Source organism: Euprymna scolopes, chromosome 44 (assembly GCF_053919585.1).
Source record: "Euprymna scolopes isolate OS-2025 chromosome 44, ASM5391958v1, whole genome shotgun sequence".
In the NCBI taxonomy this organism is placed as follows: domain Eukaryota; kingdom Metazoa; phylum Mollusca; class Cephalopoda; order Sepiida; family Sepiolidae; genus Euprymna; species Euprymna scolopes.
Genome location: NC_136525.1, coordinates 45,085,373 through 45,110,146, shown reverse-complemented (window position 1 = coordinate 45,110,146; position 24,774 = coordinate 45,085,373). Strand labels below are relative to the sequence as shown.

Genomic DNA, 24,774 nt, shown 5'->3' with positions numbered 1-24,774 from the left:
CAGATTGGTAAAGATCCTGCGACAACTCCCTCAGACCCAAGAGATATTGTTCATACCATAGCCTTTTAAAACGATTCAAGAATTCATCTCTACATCCCAGACTCTCAATAAGATCTTCTTTACTAGGGGGGTTATTCAGAAAACAATCTTCTTCTAAGGACAAAAACACAGAGTTTTTATGGAAGGGATGCACAAAGGCATTAGGAGTAATCACCTCCAAGCCAGAGTCATCAGAGCAACGATAGGTCAAGGGCCGATCGTTAACAGATCCTTGCACATCTGACAGAACCGTCAAAAGTTGAAAATAACTTAACTTCCTACGTCCTATAACCTTGAAAAGACAACCTTTTACAACTCGAATTAATCTTTCCCACACAGCACCGTACCAAGCAGAATATAAAGGTATCGTTTGGTGTTTGATAAGATGGGCATCAACTGTCCCTCTAAATTCGTCAGACAAATAAACCTGTTTAACAAGGTCACAACCCGCCACAAAGGACTTTGCATTATCCGAATAAATGTGAGAAGGGACCCCATAAAAATTGAAAAATCTCAAAAATGCCAAAACCACAGACTGAGTGGTCATATCAGGCAACAGTTCCAAGTGTATAGCTCGCACACTAAAACAGGTGAAGATTAAAATATACATCTTTTTAGTTTCATCACCTTCATGCACCCACAAATGGCCAGTAAAATCGATCCCGGTGTGCAAGAACGGCTTAACTAAATTAACCCGATGCTTAGGCAAATTTGTAACCTTGGGATATTTAAAGGAAAGAGTGTTATATTTTTTGCAAATGACACAACAAGATATCACCGTTTTAATAGCTTGTCTAGCTTTGGGTATCCAAAATCCCAACATTCTGAATTTGCTAAGCGTAGCAGCAATTCCCAGATGCTTACACTTCAAATGACAATCCATGATTATCAAACTTGTAACATGACAAGACTTGGGAAGCAGAATAGGATGAAGGACTGCATCAGAAAAATAAGTAGATTTACCAATTCTACCTCATGAGCGAATCAATCCTTCATCATCCAAAAATAAATTAAATTTAGAAACCAAAGGGGGGGCTTCACCGCCATCAGACTTAGACAAATAATCCTTTTCCTTAGAAAGGAACAGTCCTTGTGTCATTCTGAGCAAGTACAATCTCGCCTTAATACTAGAGTCGAGAACAATACCTCTCATTTTTGATATAAATCGGAATACAGCAATCAAAACTCCAATGAGCTTCTTCAGCGAAGAAAATCTCTCTACTTCAATTATATAACTGCCCTGAATGACAGGTTCACAACCAGTAACTGTACTGATCAACATCTGGCTAGCCGGATTAAGACAATTTAGGTCATAACTAGGCCAGATCAAGTTATCTCCTCTCAACCATTCAGGCCCGAATAACCAACGAGTAAAAATCATTTTAAATTTGTTCAGGGACATACCCCTCGTGACAAAGTCAGCAGGATTGTCATCAGTCTTCACATACTTAAACTTCACTGTCAAACCTTTATCACTAAGATTTTTTACCATCGCTTTTACATCCTTTAACCGGTTACGAGTGAATTGACATTTCGTATGGACATTGTCAGATAAAACCCAGGACAGTACTACCTGTGCATCTACAGCGATAATCACAGAACTGAGCACTTCCAAAGGGAGTATTTTCACCCGAACAGAAATGTGCTTCATGCATAAATATACCGCTAACAGCTCCAAGGTGAGTAAGGTTCTCTTAACAGAGGGAACAACCCTGGCTTTAGCGAATATCAGTCTGGCTTCTCCATGCTGATGTAAATATACCGCGATTCCATAGGCCAGGTTCGAGGCATCACAAAACACTATCGTGGCTGAAGAATCGGAAGCCACGGAGTAACGGTCGAATTCAAGCTCCCCGATACGTACCAGATCCTTATACAACCTCTCCCAATCAACCATAATGTCGGGTGGGACCGGCTGGTCCCAGGATACTTTCAACTTCCACAATTTACTAAGAAGGATCCTATCTTTAATAGTAACAGGGAGCATTAAGCCAAGGGGGTCAAATACAGAGGAATTTACAGACAAAATATCCCTCTTAGAGGATACCGATCTTCCTTCAATGCAAGAACTTACTCGCATTTTGTCAGAGGAGGGGTTATACAAATAGCCCAATACCTTCTCAGTGTCAGAACCGTGGGAGGAGAGACTGTTATCCTGCAACATTCGCTTAGCAAGCACTTCATTGTTGCTACAGCAATTCCTCAAGGAAAATCCACCTTCCCCCATGACAGAAACAGCTTCCAAGTACAGCTGCATCAGAACTTCAGCAGAATTATGAGTTTTCACCAGATTGTCCACATAGAAGTGGCCCAAAAGCATCTCCCTGCAAGGACCAGGAGGGTATTTCTCCACATGATATCGAACCATGTAGCTCAGTATGAAAGGACTGGATACAAAGCCAAATATAAGAGTGTTGTATCTAAAGCAGATCAACTCATCACCCGATCTTAAAAAGAAGCAGAATCTATTTTTGTCACATTCGTCATTCAAACGAATCATTAAAAAGGCCTTCCGAATATCGGCCAGTAGAACATACTGGTTCATCCGAAACCGCAAAAGCAAATCCAGCATGTCAGTGCACATATTGACACCAGAATAAGCGCAGTCATTTAAAGAAGGTTTCCCACCGGTTCTCAAAGAACAATTGAAGACCGGTCTAATCTTGGTCCTGCACTGTAAATCCTGTTTTATCACCGGTCGATGAGGAATCCATACATATTTGTTAAAATCGGAAGGAGTAACCACAATCCTTTCAATTATTCCTTCCTTTTCTTGATCTAAGAAGACCTGACAATAATCCTCGTACAACCCCTGTTCCGTCAGCTTCTTCGATACGCGATTCAAAACTGACAAAGACACCTGATGATTAGCAGGCACCGATTTTAATTTTTCTTCATTCCAAGGCAAACTGACATAGTAAGAGTTATCTATGAAGCGAATGGAGGAGCGAAAGGACTCAATCATATTCTTATCGAAATCACTGAATTCCTCCTCAACAATACCTATGGTTTCCAAACTAAACATTTTTTCCACAGTCCTCTCAACAGAAGACTCCTCAAAACAACTGAACGGATCAGTATACACAGACTTGGGGTTCAACGCAAAATATACATGAGTGAGGTCGCACACAGAGTGTTCCTTGACGACTTGAGCATAATTCAATTCCAACCCCTTTTCCAGGTCTTTGGGAGGAGGAGACCCAAAATCCGCCAGATCACCAAACAAAACCATTCCTTGGGGAAATTCCCACACAAGGCCCTCTCTAAACTCCTTTAAATTCATAGGTCCCAAAAACCTAAGCACGTCCACACCCAGTAAGCCATATACAGGCAAAGTGTCATCTCTCAACTCCGAGAAATTAGCAGCCAATTTGACCTGATGTTTCTTAAGGTCTTCTACCACAGAATTCAATCCGTGAACACGAAACGAAAGGTCCATATCATCATCCACCAAGAACAACACAGGATGGCATGAATTTGGAAACCTCACTTGAAGATTAACTTCCTTCAAGTGTTTAACTTCTTTTCCCAAAAAGGTCTTAATCAGAAACTTACGATCTCTCATGGGAGTATTAATATCAGAAAAGGCATCCAACATTTTTCCAGACAAATAGGATCGCTCACTACCAGTGTCGATAAGGCAGTTGAAAGATACACTTTCACCAGATCCATTGTCGACGGCAACCTCAACAACAGGCAGTAACGAAGAGCCACTCAAGTGCCAACAAGCATTAGAAGCAGTAGATTCACCCCCAACAGAAGGACACAGCACTCTACAGTGACCCTTCTTATTACATAGCCATCACATTCCATACTCCTTACCCTTGCAAATACATGACTCATCTGCATGAGAAGGGCTCGAGCACTTGCTACATAAGCCAATCTCCTTACACCTCCTCAACCGGGCAGCATAAGAAGGAAAAAACTTGCAGGAATTACCGTTATGGTTATTGGTTCTACAAAAATTACACTTAAATCCAATCTTAGTAGACTGGATATGAAAATTTTCCAGTGTGGAAGGTTTTTTAGCATCTGGAGAGCCCATGAACCTAGGGGAAAATGTTTTCTTAGGTATACTAGCCACCTTCCGAGGATATGTTTCCTTATTTTTACAAAACTCAATCGTTCGAAATATTTCCGAACTGTGGTCTAGTATGTCTTCCAGGGTAGGGTAATTATTTCCTATTTTATGAATCAACTCAGACCTAAAAAGAGTGGGCAGCTTACTAAAAACAATATGACTTAATAACTTGTTTCCGGGAGAGTTCATCTCCAAGAAATTTAAACTGAAGGAACTATTTAATTCGTGAACCTGAGCCTTAACAGAATTCAAGAACTTCTTTGCTACTAAGTTGTTGCTTAACTTCTCTATACCCAATATATGGGAAAAAACAGAATCCACAATGTTGTCCTTATCTAGAAATTCCGACGCGAGAATGTCGGTGGCTATGCGATAGTTTTCCTCAGATATAGAGAGGTGCCGCACCAGTTGAAAGGCGTAGCCAGACAAATGGTTTTTCAACACAACTAACCTCAGGGCGTCATTTTCTAAGTCCACTACGCTATTTTCGAATTCCCGCTGAAAATTAAGGAAGGCTAATATATCGTTTTCTAAATCCTTTTCACTAAACTTGGGACATTCAATTTTGGGCGTCATCCCCAGACGTTTTTCCTTAATAAGAGAGACTTTGTGATTTGCACTATCCCTTACTTCTACCGAAGGCTTGAGTCTAGACAATTTTTCCAAAACCTTCACTCGATGAAGAGCGCAATCCCTATTAAATGCCTTAATCTCCTCATCTTCTGTTCCCTCAATTAAATAGGCATTAATAATTTGCTCGTCTAATAAATCCACTGAAGCAATGTAATCATCTATCTGCTTTTTATATAACGTATAACCTACTTCATTTATTTCATCTAATGAGTCTAAAAATTCAAATACAGTTAAGATTTTATCTCTAATAATCTTTCTTTTTTCAAATAACATTGAGGTAGTGGGAGAGGTAGTCATTTTAGAATACTAAACCCCGCCCCTTCTAACCTATCAACGGCTAAATGCTAAACCACTACCCTTTTGGCGCGCGCGCCACCAACAACGCTTCTTGGCGCCAAAAATGCCTGTAAAAAAATAGGAACAAGACGCCAAAATGGCCGACGCAGAAACAAAGAAGAAGGAAGGAGGGAGGGGGGTACTATCTACGTGATGGACAGCAGCCGGTCATCAATAAGCCCAGACCAGTTTAGCAGAGAGTAGCTTACTAAACTGGCAGAGTTATTAACTCTATGAGTACCTATTTTTGGCAGAGTGAAGCAATTTTATTATCCACTTTTTCCCCGTTACTACTAACTCTGAAACTGAAGGAAAAAATTACAAACAAAAAGAGAAAAATAGGAGAAATAGAATTTATTAACAAAGATATCTAAACGAAAGGTTTGTGACCTCTATGGGCTGCCAAAAATGTCCATCTGGCTTACAAGTGTCCTTGTAGTAGTAACCAAAACGGGGGAGAGAGAGTAAAGGGAAATAGAAGGAAGGAGAGATAGAGAAGGAGGAAGAAGGGGGAAAAAAGGAGGGGAGCACTTACTGGAAGCTTCTGGGCGCCCTTTTACGAAAGGAACATTTAGAAAGTTCGTTTCCTTGTGGGTTTTATTTTTTGAGTTTGTGTTGTTTAAAAGTTCCCCTTTTCTTTCCTTTTCCTGGAAATTCGTTTTTCGTAGTCCCTTCAGCAAGGTAGAAATTTCTTGAGGCTGAATATTCTGGTGTTTTCTGGTATCTTCGAAAACTTCCCTGCGGCGAATTTTCAGTTCAAAACTTCTATTATCTTTTCTCGATAATAGTATTAGTTTTCAAGTGTCTTAGAAAACTAGGTTCTTCTGTTCAAAACTTCTATTATCTTTTCTCGATAATAGTATTAGTTTTCAAGTGTCTTAGAAAACTAGGTTCTTCTTTTCAACTTCTATTATCTTTTCTCGATAATAGTATTAGTTTTCAAGTGTCTTAGAAAACTAGGTTCTTCTTTTCAACTTCTATTATCTTTTCTCGATAATAGTATTAGTTTTCAAGTGTCTTAGAAAACTAGGTTCTTCTTTTCAACGACTTTAATGTCTCGTCAAGACAGAGTTGTTCAACGCCTTAGTAAATTCCAGGTGTCCCTTTTTATCCGAGACCGACAGGACAGTTCTGCTGGTCTCCTCGAAGCCTTGTTCACAACTGCCCACTTTAACTCAAAATATCACACACGTGCGTCAATTTAGCGCGAAAACGTCTCATCCAATCAACGGGCATAAGGGAGTCAGGTGACATAAAAAAAAGGGGGAAGCTAGGGAAGGGGGTAGGAAAGGGGTTAAGAAGAAAGGAAGGAAGAACCGAAACAGGAGAAAGAAAAGGGAAAGAAAGATGGTGGAAGATAATTTCCACAAAAATTGCTTTAGCAAATCATTAAGATTAACAGCTGAAATTAATACAAAGAACATTGAATACTACAAATTAAAAAAAATCAGTAATTTCTTCATGCAGATCAAAAGTTGATGGAAATAATTAAAAAAAAATGGAAGGCAGACCCCACAATCTTATTGTACCATCTTTGAACAGAACAGATACTACATTTTGATCATACAGCAAATGCCAAGAAAGTGTATTTTAGTTTAAACGAGCAAGTCGCCCAGCATTACCTGTTTTTTTAAAATATGCATAAATATAATATTTTAATTGATGAAGAAACTGAGAATTCTTTGCTTTTGAATAAAATGAAATATCTATTAGATACGTTTGAAGCTGAAACAACGCAAGATTACAAAATAAACAAATATTTATTTTGTTTGAAATTTATATTGAAATTCATAAATATATTTCGAAGGTAAACTTCATCTTCAGTATATCTTTTTTTTTTTTTTTTGTCGTGTTGTTGTTTGAGCCATGTTGTTTCGGCTTCAAATGTATCTAATACGTATTCCATTTCATTCAAATTCAACCAACGCTTCTATAAAAAGAACACAAAATCAAAATGTACATTCCATGAACAGAGCTTCTTTCTTAGAAGTGCACGCCTGTGGAACTCTCTTCCGTTTGCCTGTTTCTCATCTGACTACAACTTGGATGTCTTCAAGTCAAGTCCCTGATGAACCACCCCCTTAAGTAAGAAACTTTATCAGATCTCCATTACTAGCGATTACTACGATACTATTCCATTGATTACTGTACACACAATTACCCTTATTCCCGAATGGCTTCCGAGCTTTGATAAGTGGAGACTTCCATGTAAAAAAAAAAATATATATATATATATACTCGGTACTCCTGCAATATTTTACCCACCGATTTCACGATCTTAGCCGAGCGTTGACGAACGCTTTCGGCGTTAACGCCGACGAAAGCCGAGAATTCGGAGCTACGGTGCAAGAACGCTAAAAGTATGTGAATAGCAACAACATTACAAGAAAAAGATATTACACACACACAACAAAATGGATAAAATTAATACAAAAAATTGGGATAAAATAAATCACAAACACTTACCGTAAGTTTTTTTAAAGTAAAATAAATTTATTTTGTTGAATATTTTTTTTTTTTTTTGGTTCATTTTGTTTTCCGATAGTTTTTTTTTTTTGGGGGGGGGGTAAGCAACAGTAATAAACACTTCAATGTTTTTTTTTTGTTTGTTTTTAACAAAACGTTATTAAACAGTAACAACAATGTTTTTTTTTTTTTTTCAGTAATGTTTGTAGGGGGGGGGACAACAATTACTGTTTATCTTTAGTTCCGACTGGAAGATTTTCTACCGACTTCGCTAAATTGAATAGCTGAAATGAAAGGCTGTGTATTTTTACTTTGAACAATAAAATAACTGAAATGAAACGCTATGTGTGTAATTTCAATGAAAATTATTCGTCTGCTGCGCGTTCGTTTGAAGCGCCCTGATTGGCTGATAGAGTATCGTACCGCTCGCCATGTTCCGGCGTTTTCCGACGGATGTCGATCAACGCTTGGCTAAGATCGTGAAATCGGTAGGTAAAATACTGCAGGAGTACCACAAACTAACGTAACGTAAATATTGTTTGTTTTAAATAATTCACTTTGTGAAAATTAAAAATACTCGAGCTGAGATCAAAACCAAAACCTAAAGATAAGGAGTCAAGTACGATAACAATTAGGCCAGACACGATCTTTAACAAGTATTTTCAAACCTACTTATTCTTAACATAAGTAATCATTAATAATAATAAATACAAATAAAGTTGCGATTTCAAAAATTAAAAATATATCCATATGACCTGGGTGCATTAGCTTAAATCGAAACCAAAATAAAAACTTATGAAACAAAAAAATACATACATATATATATATATAACTTGAGTTTCTTCAGCCATAATCGAAACCGAAACCAAAACTTATGAAGAATTCTTGGTAAAATTATTTATGACAAGAAATGGAAGTACATAACAATTAAACGACCCGGATGTAAGCGTGACACACAAAATAACGCACACGTTATCGTATTAATATATAGATGAGCGTATATACATGTGTTTATGCACGTTTAGTCTATACGTGTGTATGAAACAGATGTCTAGTGTTTATAAATGTTCATTGTGCGCATGACTAAAATCAAAACAAACTACTTAAGACTATTATGTGGTCGTTGTTGACAGGACAAGAACAATCAACCTCCTATTGATGCCATAAACAATTCCAATTATGAAACAATATAGATTTTTGAGCGTGAAATAAAGCTTCTCATGTTCGTCGAGAAAAACCCGAAGAAGGTCGGAGGTTACATCGGCCGAAATGTTGTGAGAATAACGCCTGAGATGAGAACAGTAGTCCAAATAATCCAAATAATATAATTTATCATAAAAAAATTGTTTTAAATCGCATTTAGTTTGCAATATTTAAGTTTCAATAGCATTTTCGTTGATCTGTTTGTTTAAGTTTGAAACAGTGTTGTATTACCAGGTGGATGTATAACATGTGTATATACGTGCGTTCATGCATGTCTAGTCTATATAAATATATGTGTGTATCAAACCGATGCTCATGCATCGTCTAGTGGTTATACATGCTTGTGTGTGTGTGTGTGTGTGTGTGTGTGTGTGTGTGTGTGCGGTTACACATATTCAAACAGAGTTCACGTAACATGGACAAGGTAAAAGTCATTAATTCGGGACGGGTTCAACAAACATGACATATAAGCACACAATGGTCATTTGATAATGGACTACTAACCTTACTAACAGCATTATCGCGTTGACACACTGGTTCCCTGTCAGATCACCGAAGTTAAGCAATACAGAGCCTTGCTAGTACCAGATGGGTGACCATTTGTGAATTCTAGATGCTGTATGTGCTTTCCGCTTATCTCGGCATTGTTTTCAGTCGTCTTGAACCTCCACTTGCCACTGGTATTCAATAATGTCGACTCAGGAGAGGTGTGGTTGGAGATTGCGCAACCCTTGCCAAAAAAACGTTATGCACAAGTATCCTTACCGTGGGTATCCATAGTCTGTCAAGACTGAAGGAAAACTTAATCTTGTGGCTCCCTTCGTCTATTGAACACTGTGAAGCAGTGACAACAGGACTTCTTTTTGTTTTACCTCATTTATTATCATTTTCACAATCCTCAGGGATTAACAACGTTTTCTTCCTTTAGCAATATTTTTGCCCTATAATGGGGGGGGGGTTAGATATTTAATTGCTGTGCACCGTAGCAAAATGTGGCACAAGGCTGGAAGGTGCAGAACAGGCGAGCTCCCCTAAAGAAGGGGCACTCCCGCCTCGGCAAAAATTGCCTACCCCCCCCCTCCTCCTCCGTCGGCATTCCCCGGTAGGGGCGCCTCAGGCGACAAGACATTAACTTGCCCCACCGGAAAGCCCGGTGGCAAGGCCTGGGAGGGTGGACCTCCTAGGTAGTATCCAAGTGGTGTACCTCAGTCCGAGAGGTGCTGGGGGTATGATCCCGCACAGTCGGGAGATTCTATTTATAAATGATGTTGCTAGGAACTGATGAATCGAATTAATTCACGTTCTGCTACAAACCAATCAGAAACCAGAATTGCTCCATAAAAATTAAACCTTTCTGTGGCAACTTCGCATATGTTTTCTTCGTGTCAACACGGGAAGAATGTTTTGCTCTGTGGATTCCAACTTGAGAATTGTCTACTGAGAACCAGTCACCTCCAGGACTTGTGTAGAGCAATTAATCATTGGAAACTGTTTTGTCTACTGCGAACCAGTCACCTTCAGGACTTGTGTAGAGCAATGAGCCATCAGAAACTGTTCTGTCTACTGTGAACCAGTCACCTCCAGGACTTGTGTAGAACAACGAGCCATCAGAAACTGTTCTGTCTACTGCGAACCAGTCACCTTCAGGACTTGTGTAGAGCAATTAATCATTGAAAACTGTTCTGTCTACTGCGAACCAGTCACCTTCAGGACTTGTGTAGAGCAATGAGCCATCAGAAACTGTTCTGTCTACTGTGAACCAGTCACCTCCAGGACTTGTGTAGAACAACGAGCCATCAGAAACTGTTCTGTCTACTGCGAACCAGTCACCTCCAGGACTTGTGTAGAGCAATTAATCATCGTAAACTGTTTTGTCTACTGTGAACCAGTCACTTCCAGGACTTGTGTAGAGCAATTAATCATTGGAAACTGTTTTGTCTACTGCAGAACCAGTCACCTCCAGGACTTGTGTAGAGCAATTAATCATTGGAAACTGTTTTGTCTACTGCGAACCAGTCACCTCCAGGACTTGTGTAAAGCAATTAATCATCGGAAACTGTTTTGTCTACTGCGAACCAGTCACTTCCAGGACTTGTGTAGAACAACGAGCCATCAGAAACTGTTCTGTCTACTGCGAACCAGTCACCTCCAGGACTTGTGTAAAGCAATTAATCATTGGAAACTGTTTTGTCTACTGTGAACCAGTCACCTCCAGGACTTGTGTAGAGCAATTAATCATTGGAAACTGTTTTGTCTACTGCGAACCAGTCACCTTCAGGACTTGTGTAGAGCAATGAGCCATCAGAAACTGTTCTGTCTACTGTGAACCAGTCACCTCCAGGACTTGTGTAGAACAACGAACCATCAGAAACTGTTCTGTCTACTGCGAACCAGTCACCTTCAGGACTTGTGTAGAGCAATTAATCATTGGAAACTGTTCTGTCTACTGCGAACCAGTCACCTTCAGGACTTGTGTAGAGCAATGAGCCATCAGAAACTGTTCTGTCTACTGTGAACCAGTCACCTCCAGGACTTGTGTAGAACAACGAGCCATCAGAAACTGTTCTGTTTACTGCGAACCAGTCACCTCCAGGACTTGTGTAGAGCAATTAATCATTGGAAACTGTTCTGTCTACTGCGAACCAGTCACCTTCAGGACTTGTGTAGAGCAATTAATCATTGGAAACTGTTTTGTCTACTGCGAACCAGTCACCTCCAGGACTTGTGTAGAGCAATTAATCATTGGAAACTGTTTTGTCTACTGCGAACCAGTCACCTCCAGGACTTGTGTAGAGCAATTAATCATTGGAAACTGTTTTGTCTACTGCGAACCAGTCACCTTCAGGACTTGTGTAGAGCAATGAGCCATCAGAAACTGTTCTGTCTACTGTGAACCAGTAACCTCCAGGACTTGTGTAGAGCAATTAATCATCGTAAACTGTTTTGTCTACTGTGAACCAGTCACTTCCAGGACTTGTGTAGAGCAATTAATCATTGGAAACTGTTTTGTCTACTGCGAACCAGTCACCTCCAGGACTTGTGTAGAGCAATTAATCATTGGAAACTGTTTTGTCTACTGCGAACCAGTCACCTTCAGGACTTGTGTAAAGCAATTAATCATCGGAAACTGTTTTGTCTACTGCGAACCAGTCACTTCCAGGACTTGTGTAGAACAACGAGCCATCAGAAACTGTTCTGTCTACTGCGAACCAGTCACCTCCAGGACTTGTGTAAAGCAATTAATCATCGGAAACTGTTTTGTCTACTGCGAACCAGTCACTTCCAGGACTTGTGTAGAGCAATTAATCATTGGAAACTGTTTTGTCTACTGTGAACCAGTCACCTCCAGGACTTGTGTAGAGCAATTAATCATTGGAAACTGTTTTGTCTACTGCGAACCAGTCACCTTCAGGACTTGTGTAGAGCAATGAGCCATCAGAAACTGTTCTGTCTACTGTGAACCAGTCACCTCTAGGACTTGTGTAGAACAACGAACCATCAGAAACTGTTCTGTCTACTGCGAACCAGTCACCTTCAGGACTTGTGTAGAGCAATTAATCATTGGAAACTGTTCTGTCTACTGCGAACCAGTCACCTTCAGGACTTGTGTAGAGCAATGAGCCATCAGAAACTGTTCTGTCTACTGTGAACCAGTCACCTCCAGGACTTGTGTAGAACAACGAGCCATCAGAAACTGTTCTGTTTACTGCGAACCAGTCACCTCCAGGACTTGTGTAGAGCAATTAATCATTGGAAACTGTTCTGTCTACTGCGAACCAGTCACCTTCAGGACTTGTGTAGAGCAATTAATCATTGGAAACTGTTTTGTCTACTGCGAACCAGTCACCTCCAGGACTTGTGTAGAGCAATTAATCATTGGAAACTGTTTTGTCTACTGCGAACCAGTCACCTCCAGGACTTGTGTAGAGCAATTAATCATTGGAAACTGTTTTGTCTACTGCGAACCAGTCACCTTCAGGACTTGTGTAGAGCAATGAGCCATCAGAAACTGTTCTGTCTACTGTGAACCAGTAACCTCCAGGACTTGTGTAGAACAACGAGCCATCAGAAACTGTTTTGTCTACTGCGAACCAGTCACCTTCAGGACTTGTGTAGAGCAATTAATCATTGGAAACTGTTCTGTCTACTGCGAACCAGTCACCTTCAGGACTTGTGTAGAGCAATGAGCCATCAGAAACTGTTCTGTCTACTGTGAACCAGTCACCTCTAGGACTTGTGTAGAACAACGAGCCATCAGAAACTGTTCTGTCTACTGCGAACCAGTCACCTTCAGGACTTGTGTAGAGCAATTAATCATTGGAAACTGTTCTGTCTACTGCGAACCAGTCACCTTCAGGACTTGTGTAGAGCAATGAGCCATCAGAAACTGTTCTGTCTACTGTGAACCAGTCACCTCCAGGACTTGTGTAAAGCAATTAATCATCGGAAACTGTTCTGTCTACTGCGAACCAGTCACTTCCAGGACTTGTGTAGAGCAATTAATCATTGGAAACTGTTTTGTCTACTGCGAACCAGTCACCTCCAGGACTTGTGTAGAACAATTAATCATTGGAAACTGTTTTGTCTACTGCGAACCAGTCACCTTCAGGACTTGTGTAGAGCAATTAATCATTGGAAACTGTTCTGTCTACTGCGAACCAGTCACCTTCAGGACTTGTGTAGAGCAATGAGCCATCAGAAACTGTTCTGTCTACTGTGAACCAGTCACCTCCAGGACTTGTGTAGAACAACGAGCCATCAGAAACTGTTCTGTCTACTGCGAACCAGTCACCTCCAGGACTTGTGTAGAGCAATTAATCATTGGAAACTGTTCTGTCTACTGCGAACCAGTCACTTCCAGGACTTGTGTAGAGCAATGAGCCATCAGAAACTGTTCTGTCTACTGTGAACCAGTCACCTCCAGGACTTGTGTAGAACAACGAGCCATCAGAAACTGTTCTGTCTACTGCAAACCAGTCACCTCCAGGACTTGTGTAGAGCAATTAATCATTGGAAACTGTTTTGTCTACTGCGAACCAGTCACCTCCAGGACTTGTGTAGAGCAACGAGCCATCAGAAACTGTTCTGAAACTAAACATAGCTTACACTCCCCTTAGCCCTTACACCATCTCTTAACTCAGTCAAATGCTTCTACGACTAAAAAAGTCAACCTCCTCTCGTAGACGACTTCTTCGTTCTTCCTTTCTTACTTGTATCTTTCTTTGTTAGCAGATCAATTCCATTCTTTATCTATATATATTAAAGCGAAAATCTATGTATGTTTGTGTGTTCGCTTTTTCTGTATGTCTACAAAAGGCTTTTTTCAGAGAAGCGGTCGGTGGTTCACAATTTTTTAAAACTTTTATATCACATATAAATCGTAATATCTCACAGTTAACAACGAAGCTCGCCTGTCTATTTAATTTGCTCGATTTCGGAAAGATAAACATTCAACATTTGTCGCTCGCCGCATGTGGGTTGGTCTTTTTCCTATAACATCTTGGGAAAAAAAAAAGAAAAAAAAAGCGTTCCGCAGTAAATCAAATACTATCTCGCAGTCAAACTTAACCTCATTAACTCATTAAAACGGGCACCTGCCAAATCCAAGTAATTAAATAAATTCAAACGTGTTTCTGTTAGCATCTCACAGTGGGGCAATGGTTAACGTCGCACATTTTTTATTTTCACACTTTAATTTACAACTTTGCCTCAAGGGTTCGGGTTCGATCCTCATACTTACCTACCAAAACATTTTTTTAACCCACCCCCCACCCCTGGAGTTTCCACACACACCTCCAAACACCTCTCGTTAGTTGTTTATAAAATTCATATCTTTCACTAGCGGTGGAGGTGGGGGCGCCCAACTTGGCCCGGTCGTAAAATACGCTTAAATATGGTATTTTAATTGGTCCGAATTCTGCATATATTATTATAGAGGCGTGATTTCAAAAGTAAAGAAAAAGTATTTAAATGCCATCAGCTAGAATAAAAACTGAAATTGTAGCATTCAAAGCTGGTGACGTTACCACTGTACCAATGTGACACGCATAGAAACCAATTAAAAATTTAAAATAAACTAAGATGAAAGTACAAAATGTATAAAGACTTTTTTTCAATTTTGACCCATTTTGACCCTTTAAAAACTATTTTAACCGGCTAAAAACCCATAAAAGAATGATCCATAAAAATCCAATCATTTGAGGCCCCTAACCCTAACGCTAACCCTAACCCTAACCCTAACGCCGCTCTGCAACTTTTAGTTTCGGCGGAGATAGAGTTTGAAAATATGGAGACAGACAGACAAACATTTAGCCTTTTATATATTAGATTTGAAGCGCCTCTCAGCATAAATATGTTGTCTATTTATTTGCGATTAAAACAATGTCTCTAGTCACTCTGGAGCAATGGTTCCCAACCATTTTTTTTTTGTTTTGTTTTTTTTTGTTCACACCCCTCAAGAAATTTCCTTTAAACCTTGCACCTGTCAAAATTTCTGAATTCACGTTTAAATACATGGTTGGATTAAATCTATTCAGCCATGTACTTAAAGGCCGCTTAATAACGGTGTTTGACACTGAAAGGAAAGCAAGAAATCATTGTCAAAGAAAAAAAAAGTAACAGTAGCCTATTTTCGATTTAAACTTTAAATATTGTCCTGCGCCCTCAGATGATGCAAGCACCCCAGGTTGGGAGCCCCTGCTCTAGAAGATAACAACATAAAAAAATATTGTACCTACAAAATAGTCCGCATTTTTGGTGATATTGAATTTTCTTGCTCACATGACTCTTAAAAAGGCTAAATTTGCAAATTTAGCCTAAAAACGTCGAGTGGTTCTTAAATGGGTGATCGATTTACTAGAACGTTGCATTAGAAACTGAGCACCTCTTACAAATATTTAAATATTGCCTTCTTTTCTTCGTTTTTTTTTTTTTTTTTTTAACAATTTGGTAGAGTAGTGTCCATTTGATAATAATCCGCTTAAAAAAAAACTAATAAAAGACGAAAATAAAAAAATATATAGAGGGGGGGGGTACCGCTCGTACACGTGCAGCCATGTTTGTTATTTTATTTATTATATTTTCATGTTTTTTTCTGTTTATCATTATAATTGTCTTGGAGCGGTGAACGTGTGGGAACATGATGAGAATTAGCAGCGAACTGGATGTTAACGCATCCACCATGAGAGACAAAATGAAAAATCGTCTTATGCACATGGCTCCACGCATCGCTTCCGCTTGGGAAGAAAAAAAATAAGATAACCACAAAATAATTATCGACCAATGGCAGAGCTCCGCGCCTAAAATAAACACCTCAAATATCACAGCCGCTGGGAGCCAGTTTGCCACTATAAAAACGAGGGATTTGAGGGAACCGAAAGGAGGGAACAGGTGATTCGCCCTGCCGCGTCAGTGAACGCGTGGACATTCTCCCACCCGACCTAAAGAGATGAAGAAGAAAAAGAAATAAGGCACCAGTGAACTGAAGCCGACTACACTCTCATGTTATGGGCCAAACGCCTTCAATTCTAAACAATGCCTAATTCACACAAATCAAAGAAGAGAGAGGAGGAGAAAGACGACGAAGACGCCGGGCTGCTAGAGCTGATGAAAGAAGTCCCTGGCTTTCCAGTTACAAGCCAGGACACGCATCACCGACAGCAGGATGACCGGCCTACCCTAACCCTCTCCATCATCCAAAAGATAAGTTACATTTTACGAACATTCATTCCTTGTCAATTCATACATACCTACAAACATTTTACGAACATTCATTCCTTGTCAATTCATACATACCTACAAACATTTTACGAACATTCATTCCTTGTCAATTCATACATACCTACAAACATTTTACGAACATTCATTCCTTGTCAATTCATACATACCTACAAACATTTTACGAACATTCATTCCTTGTCAATTCATACATACCTACAAACATTTTACGAACATTCATTCCTTGTCAATTCATACATACCTACAAACATTTTACGAACATTCATTCCTTGTCAATTCATACATACCTACAAACATTTTACGAACATTCATTCCTTGTCAATTCATACATACCTACAAACATTTTACGAACATTCATTCCTTGTCAATTCATACATACCTACAAACATTTTACGAACATTCATTCCTTGTCAATTCATACATACCTACAAACATTTTACGAACATTCATTCCTTGTCAATTCATACATACCTACAAACATTTTACGAACATTCATTCCTTGTCAATTCATACATACCTACAAACATTTTACGAACATTCATTCCTTGTCAATTCATACATACCTACAAACATTTTACGAACATTCATTCCTTGTCAATTCATACATACCTACAAACATTTTACGAACATTCATTCCTTGTCAATTCATACATACCTACAAACATTTTACGAACATTCATTCCTTGTCAATTCATACATACCTACAAACATTTTACGAACATTCATTCCTTGTCAATTCATACATACCTACAAACATTTTACGAACATTCATTCCTTGTCAATTCATACATACCTACAAACATTTTACGAACATTCATTCCTTGTCAATTCATACATACCTACAAACATTTTACGAACATTCATTCCTTGTCAATTCATACATACCTACAAACATTTTACGAACATTCATTCCTTGTCAATTCATACATACCTACAAACATTTTACGAACATTCATTCCTTGTCAATTCATACATACCTACAAACATTTTACGAACATTCATTCCTTGTCAATTCATACATACCTACAAACATTTTACGAACATTCATTCCTTGTCAATTCATACATACCTACAAACATTTTACGAACATTCATTCCTTGTCAATTCATACATACCTACAAACATTTTACGAACATTCATTCCTTGTCAATTCATACATACCTACAAACATTTTACGAACATTCATTCCTTGTCAATTCATACATACCTACAAACATTTTACGAACATTCATTCCTTGTCAATTCATACATACCTACAAACATTTTACGAACATTCATTCCTTGTCAATTCATACATACCTACAAACATTTTACGAACATTCATTCCTTGTCAATTCATACATACCTACAAACATTTTACGAACATTCATTCCTTGTCAATTCATACATACCTACAAACATTTTACGAACATTCATTCCTTGTCAATTCATACATACCTACAAACATTTTACGAACATTCATTCCTTGTCAATTCATACATACCTACAAACATTTTACGAACATTTATTCCTTGTCAATTCATACATACCTACAAACATTTTACGAACATTCATTCCTTGTCAATTCATACATACCTACAAACATTTTATGAACATTCATTCCTTGTCAATTCATACATACCTACAAACATTTTACGAACATTCATTCCTTGTCAATTCATACATACCTACAAACATTTTACGAACATTCATTCCTTGTCAATTCATACATACCTACAAACATTTTATGAACATTCATTCCTTGTCAATTCATACATACCTACAAACATTTTATGAACATTCATCTCCTTTGTTAAATCACATTCCATCCTACGAACACTTTGCCTCTCCTAATACAAATTGTTAGTCATAAATAAAATCGGTTCTAAACCTCCAATACGCGTCTGTCTTTATATAAAAACTGAGGGCATAAATGTTTCCCGATCAGCTGTTTCTAATTATTCCTGCCAGCGGCTGGTTATCTCCCCTGAATCGGAGTTTTTGCTGCCATAAGCGCGCATTTTTGGTACTGCGCTATTTTAAAATAGTTTTTTTCAGGTTAAATTCAAGTTTCACAATATGTCTTTTTTTATTCTTAAATTGTTTGGTGGAAGCACAGAAAATTTACATTCCTCATCCTCCTCATGTCAAGAATGGCTTTCAAAATAATGACGTTATTATTTCAACATGGTACCAAAAATGTACAAGTATCGATTCCCTTTAACAATTTGGCATCGTTTTGTTAAAAATAATATTAAAAAGAAGAAAAAAAGACGTTTTATTTTAATTAGAAATCAACATCAGGGGTCTACGTTCTAACCTTCCAGAGGTTGAAACCAAATTACAGGAGACTAAACCTGACCTTTTATTTTTAAGTGAAACTGACATTGGACAGGCTATTTCCCTAGATGAGTTCACAATTAAAGGATACTCTAACTTAACTTCTAAATCTGACTCCCAAGATCGCCATGGGCATGGAATATGTGCCTATATTAAAAATGGCTTTCCATGTGGTAGGGACATCTCCAGAGAAGATCCTAACTTACCATATATGTGCTTCAGGGTTGCATTAGCTCACACTACTGCATTTATATTTACTCTCTATCGCCCCCACAACAGCGGAGTTACTATCATTAAAAGCATATCTGAGAAAATTGATCAAGTCCTATCTGCTTATCCTTCAGATAATATTTACGTATGTGGAGACTTCAATGTTCACAACGTGGAATGGTTGACCCACTCAAACAAGACCGATGATGAGGGAAGGTTCTGTCATGATTTCTCCATTGCTTATGACCTCACTCAGATTGTTCACGAACCCACCCGTGTGCCCGTATGCGAGTCTACTAGACCTTTTTCTCACAACTTGCCCTAAACTGTTCAGTTTCTGTTCTGTCTCCTCTTGGATCTTCCGACCACTCTGCTGTATCAATTAAGATAAAAATGAAATATAATAAATCCCCAGATATACTTCTCCATCGTATAGTATATCGATACACTATGGCTGACTGGGATAGCTTCTGTACATTTATATCGGATCTAGCTCTGTGTTCCATGTTTAAAAAGGAGGTGTCCTCTATAGTATCAGACCTGACGGAATGGTTAATTGTAGGTATAGACCGTTTCATACCCTCGAAAAAGTTCCAGCAAAAACCTAACAGCCAGCCATGGTTCTCTCCAGAATGTGCTGCTGCCATTGTGCACAGAAATCACTTTTTCCACTGCTTCCAACGTAATAGATGTATGGAAACTAAAGCCGCTTTCAGTACTGCCAGCAACCATTGTAAGAAAGTAATAAAGAACGCAAGAGAGTTGTATGCTCAGTCCATCAAGTCCAAAGTAGATGAGCAGCGGCTTGGTTCCCACCAGTTTTGGCAAATAGCAAACAGAATCCTAAACAAAAGCGTGTGCTCTATCCCAACTATCATCAATGGACCTGAGGTAATCTCATCAGCATCAGACAAAACCAAACTCTTTGCCAAGAACTTTGCAGCTAATTCTACCCTTTGCGACTAAGACCGCCAACCCCCAATATTTCCTCCTGTATCAGAAAACACGCTATGTGATATGCATATATCTGTACGTGATGTTGCTAAGCTAATTAAAAAACTTGATTCCAATTATAGTACTCAAAAGACTTCAACCAGAACTTGCGCCTGTCCTTACAAAACTTTTTAAACGTTGTCTTAAGGAGAATTGCTTCCCATCACCCTGGAAAATCTCATCAGTATGCCCTGTATTTAAGAATTAAGGTGATCGTTCATCCCCCTCTCAGTACAGGCCAATAAGTCTCCTGTGCATCATGAGTAAGTTGCTGGAATCTGTGTTAAATAGAGAAGTAATCAACCATCTCAGCAAAAATAACCTTCTTAGTGACACATAATATGGTTTCCGTTCTGCTAAATCTACAGCAGATGTACTTACAGTTATATTTAATAGGATAAGCAAATCTCTCGACGGAGGACACCTTTCTAGAGCAGTTGCTCCTGACATATCAAAGGCCTTTGATAGGGTATGGCATAAATATATCCAACTATGGTATAGCTGGAAATGTCTTCTCAATTATTAAATCATTTCTTTCTGACAGGTTCATAAGAGTAGTAGTTGATGGGCAAAAATCAGAAGCTCACAGTATTAATGCTGGAGTCCCTCAGGGGTCCATCCTGGACCCAACTCTTTTCTTGATCTACATTAATGATCTTCCAAATCACATCCTTACATCATTTGTAGACATTTATGCTGATGACACTACCATCTATGGTAGCACATCTAAGTCAGTAAACGACCAAGTTCTCTCCGATTCTCTCTCCTCTGATCTTGAGCACGTGGTACAATGGGGAAAGGAGTGGCTGGTTACTTTTAATGCATCTAAAATCAAGCTTCTCTCTTTACATCATCAACGTTCTGGTCCCCATCTGGCATCAGTTGAAATGAATGGCTCTCGTTTGAGGAGGCCGCAAGTTTTGACAAGCTTCTGGGCTTGATCTTTACTCCTGATCTTAAATGGAACAGGTACATCAAATCTGTTGCCAAGGCCGCTGGAAAAATGGTGGGATCCTTCTATCGATCCAGTGCAATTCTGTATCTATATAAGAGCCAGGTACGTCCAAGGATGGAATACTGTTGCCACATCTGGACAGGAGCTGCTAGAAAGGACTTGTCCTACCTTGATAGGGTTCAAAATAGACTCCGTGGCCTCATGGGAAATGTCCTTTTCTCTTCGCTGCAACCTCTATCTCACAGAAGAGATGTTGCGAGTTTGTCTCTGCTTTATCGTTATTTTCATGGAAAGTGTTCGACTGAGCTTCAATCCATGGTCCCCGCTCGCCAAACTTTCACAAGAAACACTCGTCTCACTGAAAACACTATCAATAATTCCCCCCCCCCCACTCTTTATCTGTGCCTAAACCTAAACGTAGATTCCATGATCAAAGCTTCTTTCTTAGAACTGCACGCCTGTGGAATTGTCTTCTGTTTTCCTGCTTTCCGGCTGGCTACAATATGGTTGTGTTCAAGTCTAACGTAAACAAGTTTTTGATGAGCCGTTCCATATAAGTTAACAAATTTATTGAATTTCCATTTACTAACGATTACTATATTGTCCAATTTCTACTGTATACTCGTTAACCCTTATCCTCGAGTGGCCTCTTGGCCTTGATAAGTGGTGATGCCTGTGTAAAAAAAAAAAAAGTTAAGAATTTATTGTTTGTAACAAGGAATATATGGAAAAAAATTATATTTCCTTAATCTGATAATTTTCGTCCGTATATTCCTTGTTTCAAACAATAAATTCTTAAGTTAAATATATTTGTATATATTTTAATCTACAGAATTTAACACATATCCTTGAGTGGCCTCTTGGCCTTGATAAGTGGTGATGCCTATGTAAAAAATAAATAAGTAAATAAAAATAGTCGTTCCAAACCAAAGGGGGATAACTCAGCAGCGTTAATCGAATCAAGACGATATTACGCAAGGGAGATAACTAGCATCAACCAAGCAAAAATAAGCATTTTTTTTTTTTTTTTTTTTTTTTTGCAAGAGATAATTTGAGACGCTAAAATAATCGATCGAACAATGAACAATGCCAATAAAAAATTTAAAAAATGTCTCGTCTCCACAAGAATATAGTCTCGGAAATTGTCGATGTAGTTTACGAATAAAATAACTAAAAAAAAAAAAAAAAGATTGTATTCTTTCACAACTAAAAAATAAATTCTCGATCATAAATATAAATAATACATGAATACTATACCTTAATAAAATATCTTAAATATGTGTGCTTATGCAGCACTGCTGCAATCAGGTGGCTGCTGGTAGACCGTAAGTGTGGCAGCAGGACTCAGCGACGGCTCGTATCACAATTTTTGTAGGAATTTTTGACACCCCTAACACGAAACTGCCAATAAAATATAAAATCTTCGTAATTTCTCTTTTAAAAGTGTGTTGTTTATTTTCTTTATGGAATATACTTCCAAAATAAACTATTAAAGTTGTATAAAAAGTAATAGAAATATTTTTAAAAAAAATAGTAATGAAATTAATTGAATGTTACGAGTTCAGTATTTTTCAATTTTTAAACTTTAAAAATCTATCAAAATTTTTCTATTGATTCTATTTTTACGCTATTTTCAGGGTCAATGCGAAATTTTATGCTCTTTCCAATAAACCGAATATAATATTTTAGACAAACGTTTTTTTTAAATTCACGCCTCCCCATTTTCAAATGTCTATTAAAAAGTAAATAATTAATTTATGTACCAAAGTTTTATATATCACAAATCGAAGATAAAAGATCAATAAATAATGTATTCAGATTCAAAACAAAAAAAAAGTAGTGATTTTTAGAAATTTACCTGTAAAGTCCGAAGTTTAAAACCTTTAAAAAAAAAAAAAAACACGTTTTTTTTTTTTTAATGAAACCTTGTTCCTTGCTCCTTTAATTGAAAAAAAAAATTAGGGTTTGAATTACATTTTTCCAGGAGTCATAAGCTTCGAAAGATAACGGGTGGAATTATTCAATAGTTTTCACGACATTTCTGACACTGCTAACGGCTCACAACACAAGTCCAAAGAGACCCAGGTTTGGCTTCAGAGGCGTACTATCACTTTATAACCTTCTCTCATTGCCCCCACCTCCTATATCAACATTTGAACGTTACTCTTCATCAACACCTCAAGGAAAACGTGCCAAGCATCACCTCCACCACCATCATGTTAGGTAAAAAGAAAAGAAAAAGAACATATTTTCCTGATGAACATTCTGTTATGAATCGAAATATCAAATTTAATTTTAATAAATAAATATGTTTATTTATCCATTTTTTAAATCGCACTTGTTTTGGTCTTTTCCTATCATTCAAACATTCCCGCGTTTGAATGATATGGTTAAGTGGTAGTTTTAGCCATTTAGAACTACTTTAAAGCTTCATCTCTCACTCACTTTTTCAACCAAATTTCAAACAATTATTACAGTTTATAGATCACCTTCTCAGCTATATTATGAAAAAAAAAAATCAATTTTCGTTCAATAAAACAAAAGTTATGATGAATTTACTGGTGTTCAAAATCGTAAAAGACGTAAGGAGGTGAGCGACGCTTTTTACGACTGCTTTCCATAGCAATCACGTCGCTTCAGCGACTACTGTTTCTACTAATTCACCGCTCTTGCAAAAAGAGAAGTAACAAGTGAAACAGAGAAAATGTAAAAAAAAAGGAAAGGCAAGGGAGATAATTGGGAGGACTTTATTAAAAGCAGACGAGTGGCGTACGTTGTTATTACATATATGTATGTTATGTTTATGGGGGGCCAAAAAAAAAAAAAGACTGAAATTAAACAAAGAACAAGTGAATTTTCTGGAAGCCTGATACACCATGAATTACAATAGAAAAATGCGAGCATGAAAAGTAATATGGTTAAGCTTAAACATGGAAAAGAAAAGGACAAGATATTCTAGTAAAAATATAATCAATTATATTCAATCATAATATATATATATATATATATACATATATATATATATATAACACATTAGTAACAAACACGCTCGTTATCTACCCCAGCATATACGAGTGGCGTGTAATAAGTAATGTCCCTGACCCACTTTCAGTTGTCTGATCTAGCTGAAATTTTGCATGTGCAATGATTTATATCTCTACGAGTTATGTGGCAAATTACAGCTCTGAATTAATTATGGTTTCTGTTTTACAGGTGTTTGAACTGAGTCAGGTGTGAAATGGAGCCTGTTGAATGTGGAGCAGTGATCCAGTTTTTTATTTGAAAGGACGCATACCACAGGAGACTTTTGATGAAATGAAAGAAACTTATGGTGATAATGCCCCATCATATGACCTTGTAAAACGCTGGCATTGTGAATTCAAACATGGCCGGAAGTCTGTGGAAACAGTTCCCAGACCTGGTCGCCCCCTTCTGCCATTGATGAGGCATCTGTCCGTCAAGTTGAGGCTGCCATTTTGGAAGATCGGCGTATTACTATTCGCCAAATAGCCGAAGTTGTCAATATTAGTACAGGGTTGTCAATATTAGTACAGGAAACTATAATTCATGACCATTTGCATATGCATAAGGTGTCTGCCAGATGGATTCCCAGGTTGCTCACACCATTCCAGAAGCGAGAACGCGTCGAGTGCTCGAGGATGAATTTGGAGATGTGCCAAGAAGATGAGTCAACGTTTTTCAAAAGACTGATTACACAGGATGAAACCTGGGTCCATCACTATGATCCAGAGACCAAAGCCCAGTCAATGCAGTGGAAGCACTTGGACTCACCACCTCCAAA

The 24,774-nt window shown here is 38.2% G+C and overlaps 3 protein-coding genes across 3 annotated transcripts in view; all 3 read right to left on the bottom strand.

Annotated features, from left to right (window-relative positions):
• Positions 1-922, bottom strand: part of LOC145268632 (uncharacterized) — a 7,038-nt gene extending 6,116 nt beyond the window's left edge. Inside the window, exon 1 of the mRNA XM_080124107.1 lies at positions 1-922. This exon is cut by the window's left edge and continues 290 nt beyond it. Within this exon, the coding sequence (XP_079980233.1) occupies positions 1-922 (922 nt within the window).
• A 90-nt stretch (positions 923-1,012) lies between these two features.
• Positions 1,013-3,637, bottom strand: LOC145268631 (uncharacterized). Its single transcript, XM_080124106.1, has one exon. The coding sequence runs from the start codon at positions 3,635-3,637 to the stop codon at positions 1,013-1,015; it is 2,625 nt and encodes an 874-aa protein (XP_079980232.1).
• Positions 3,638-3,841: 204 nt separating this feature from the next.
• LOC145268630 (uncharacterized) lies at positions 3,842-5,050 on the bottom strand. The gene has a single exon (XM_080124105.1). The coding sequence runs from the start codon at positions 5,048-5,050 to the stop codon at positions 3,842-3,844; it is 1,209 nt and encodes a 402-aa protein (XP_079980231.1).
• Positions 5,051-24,774: the final 19,724 nt, after the last annotated feature.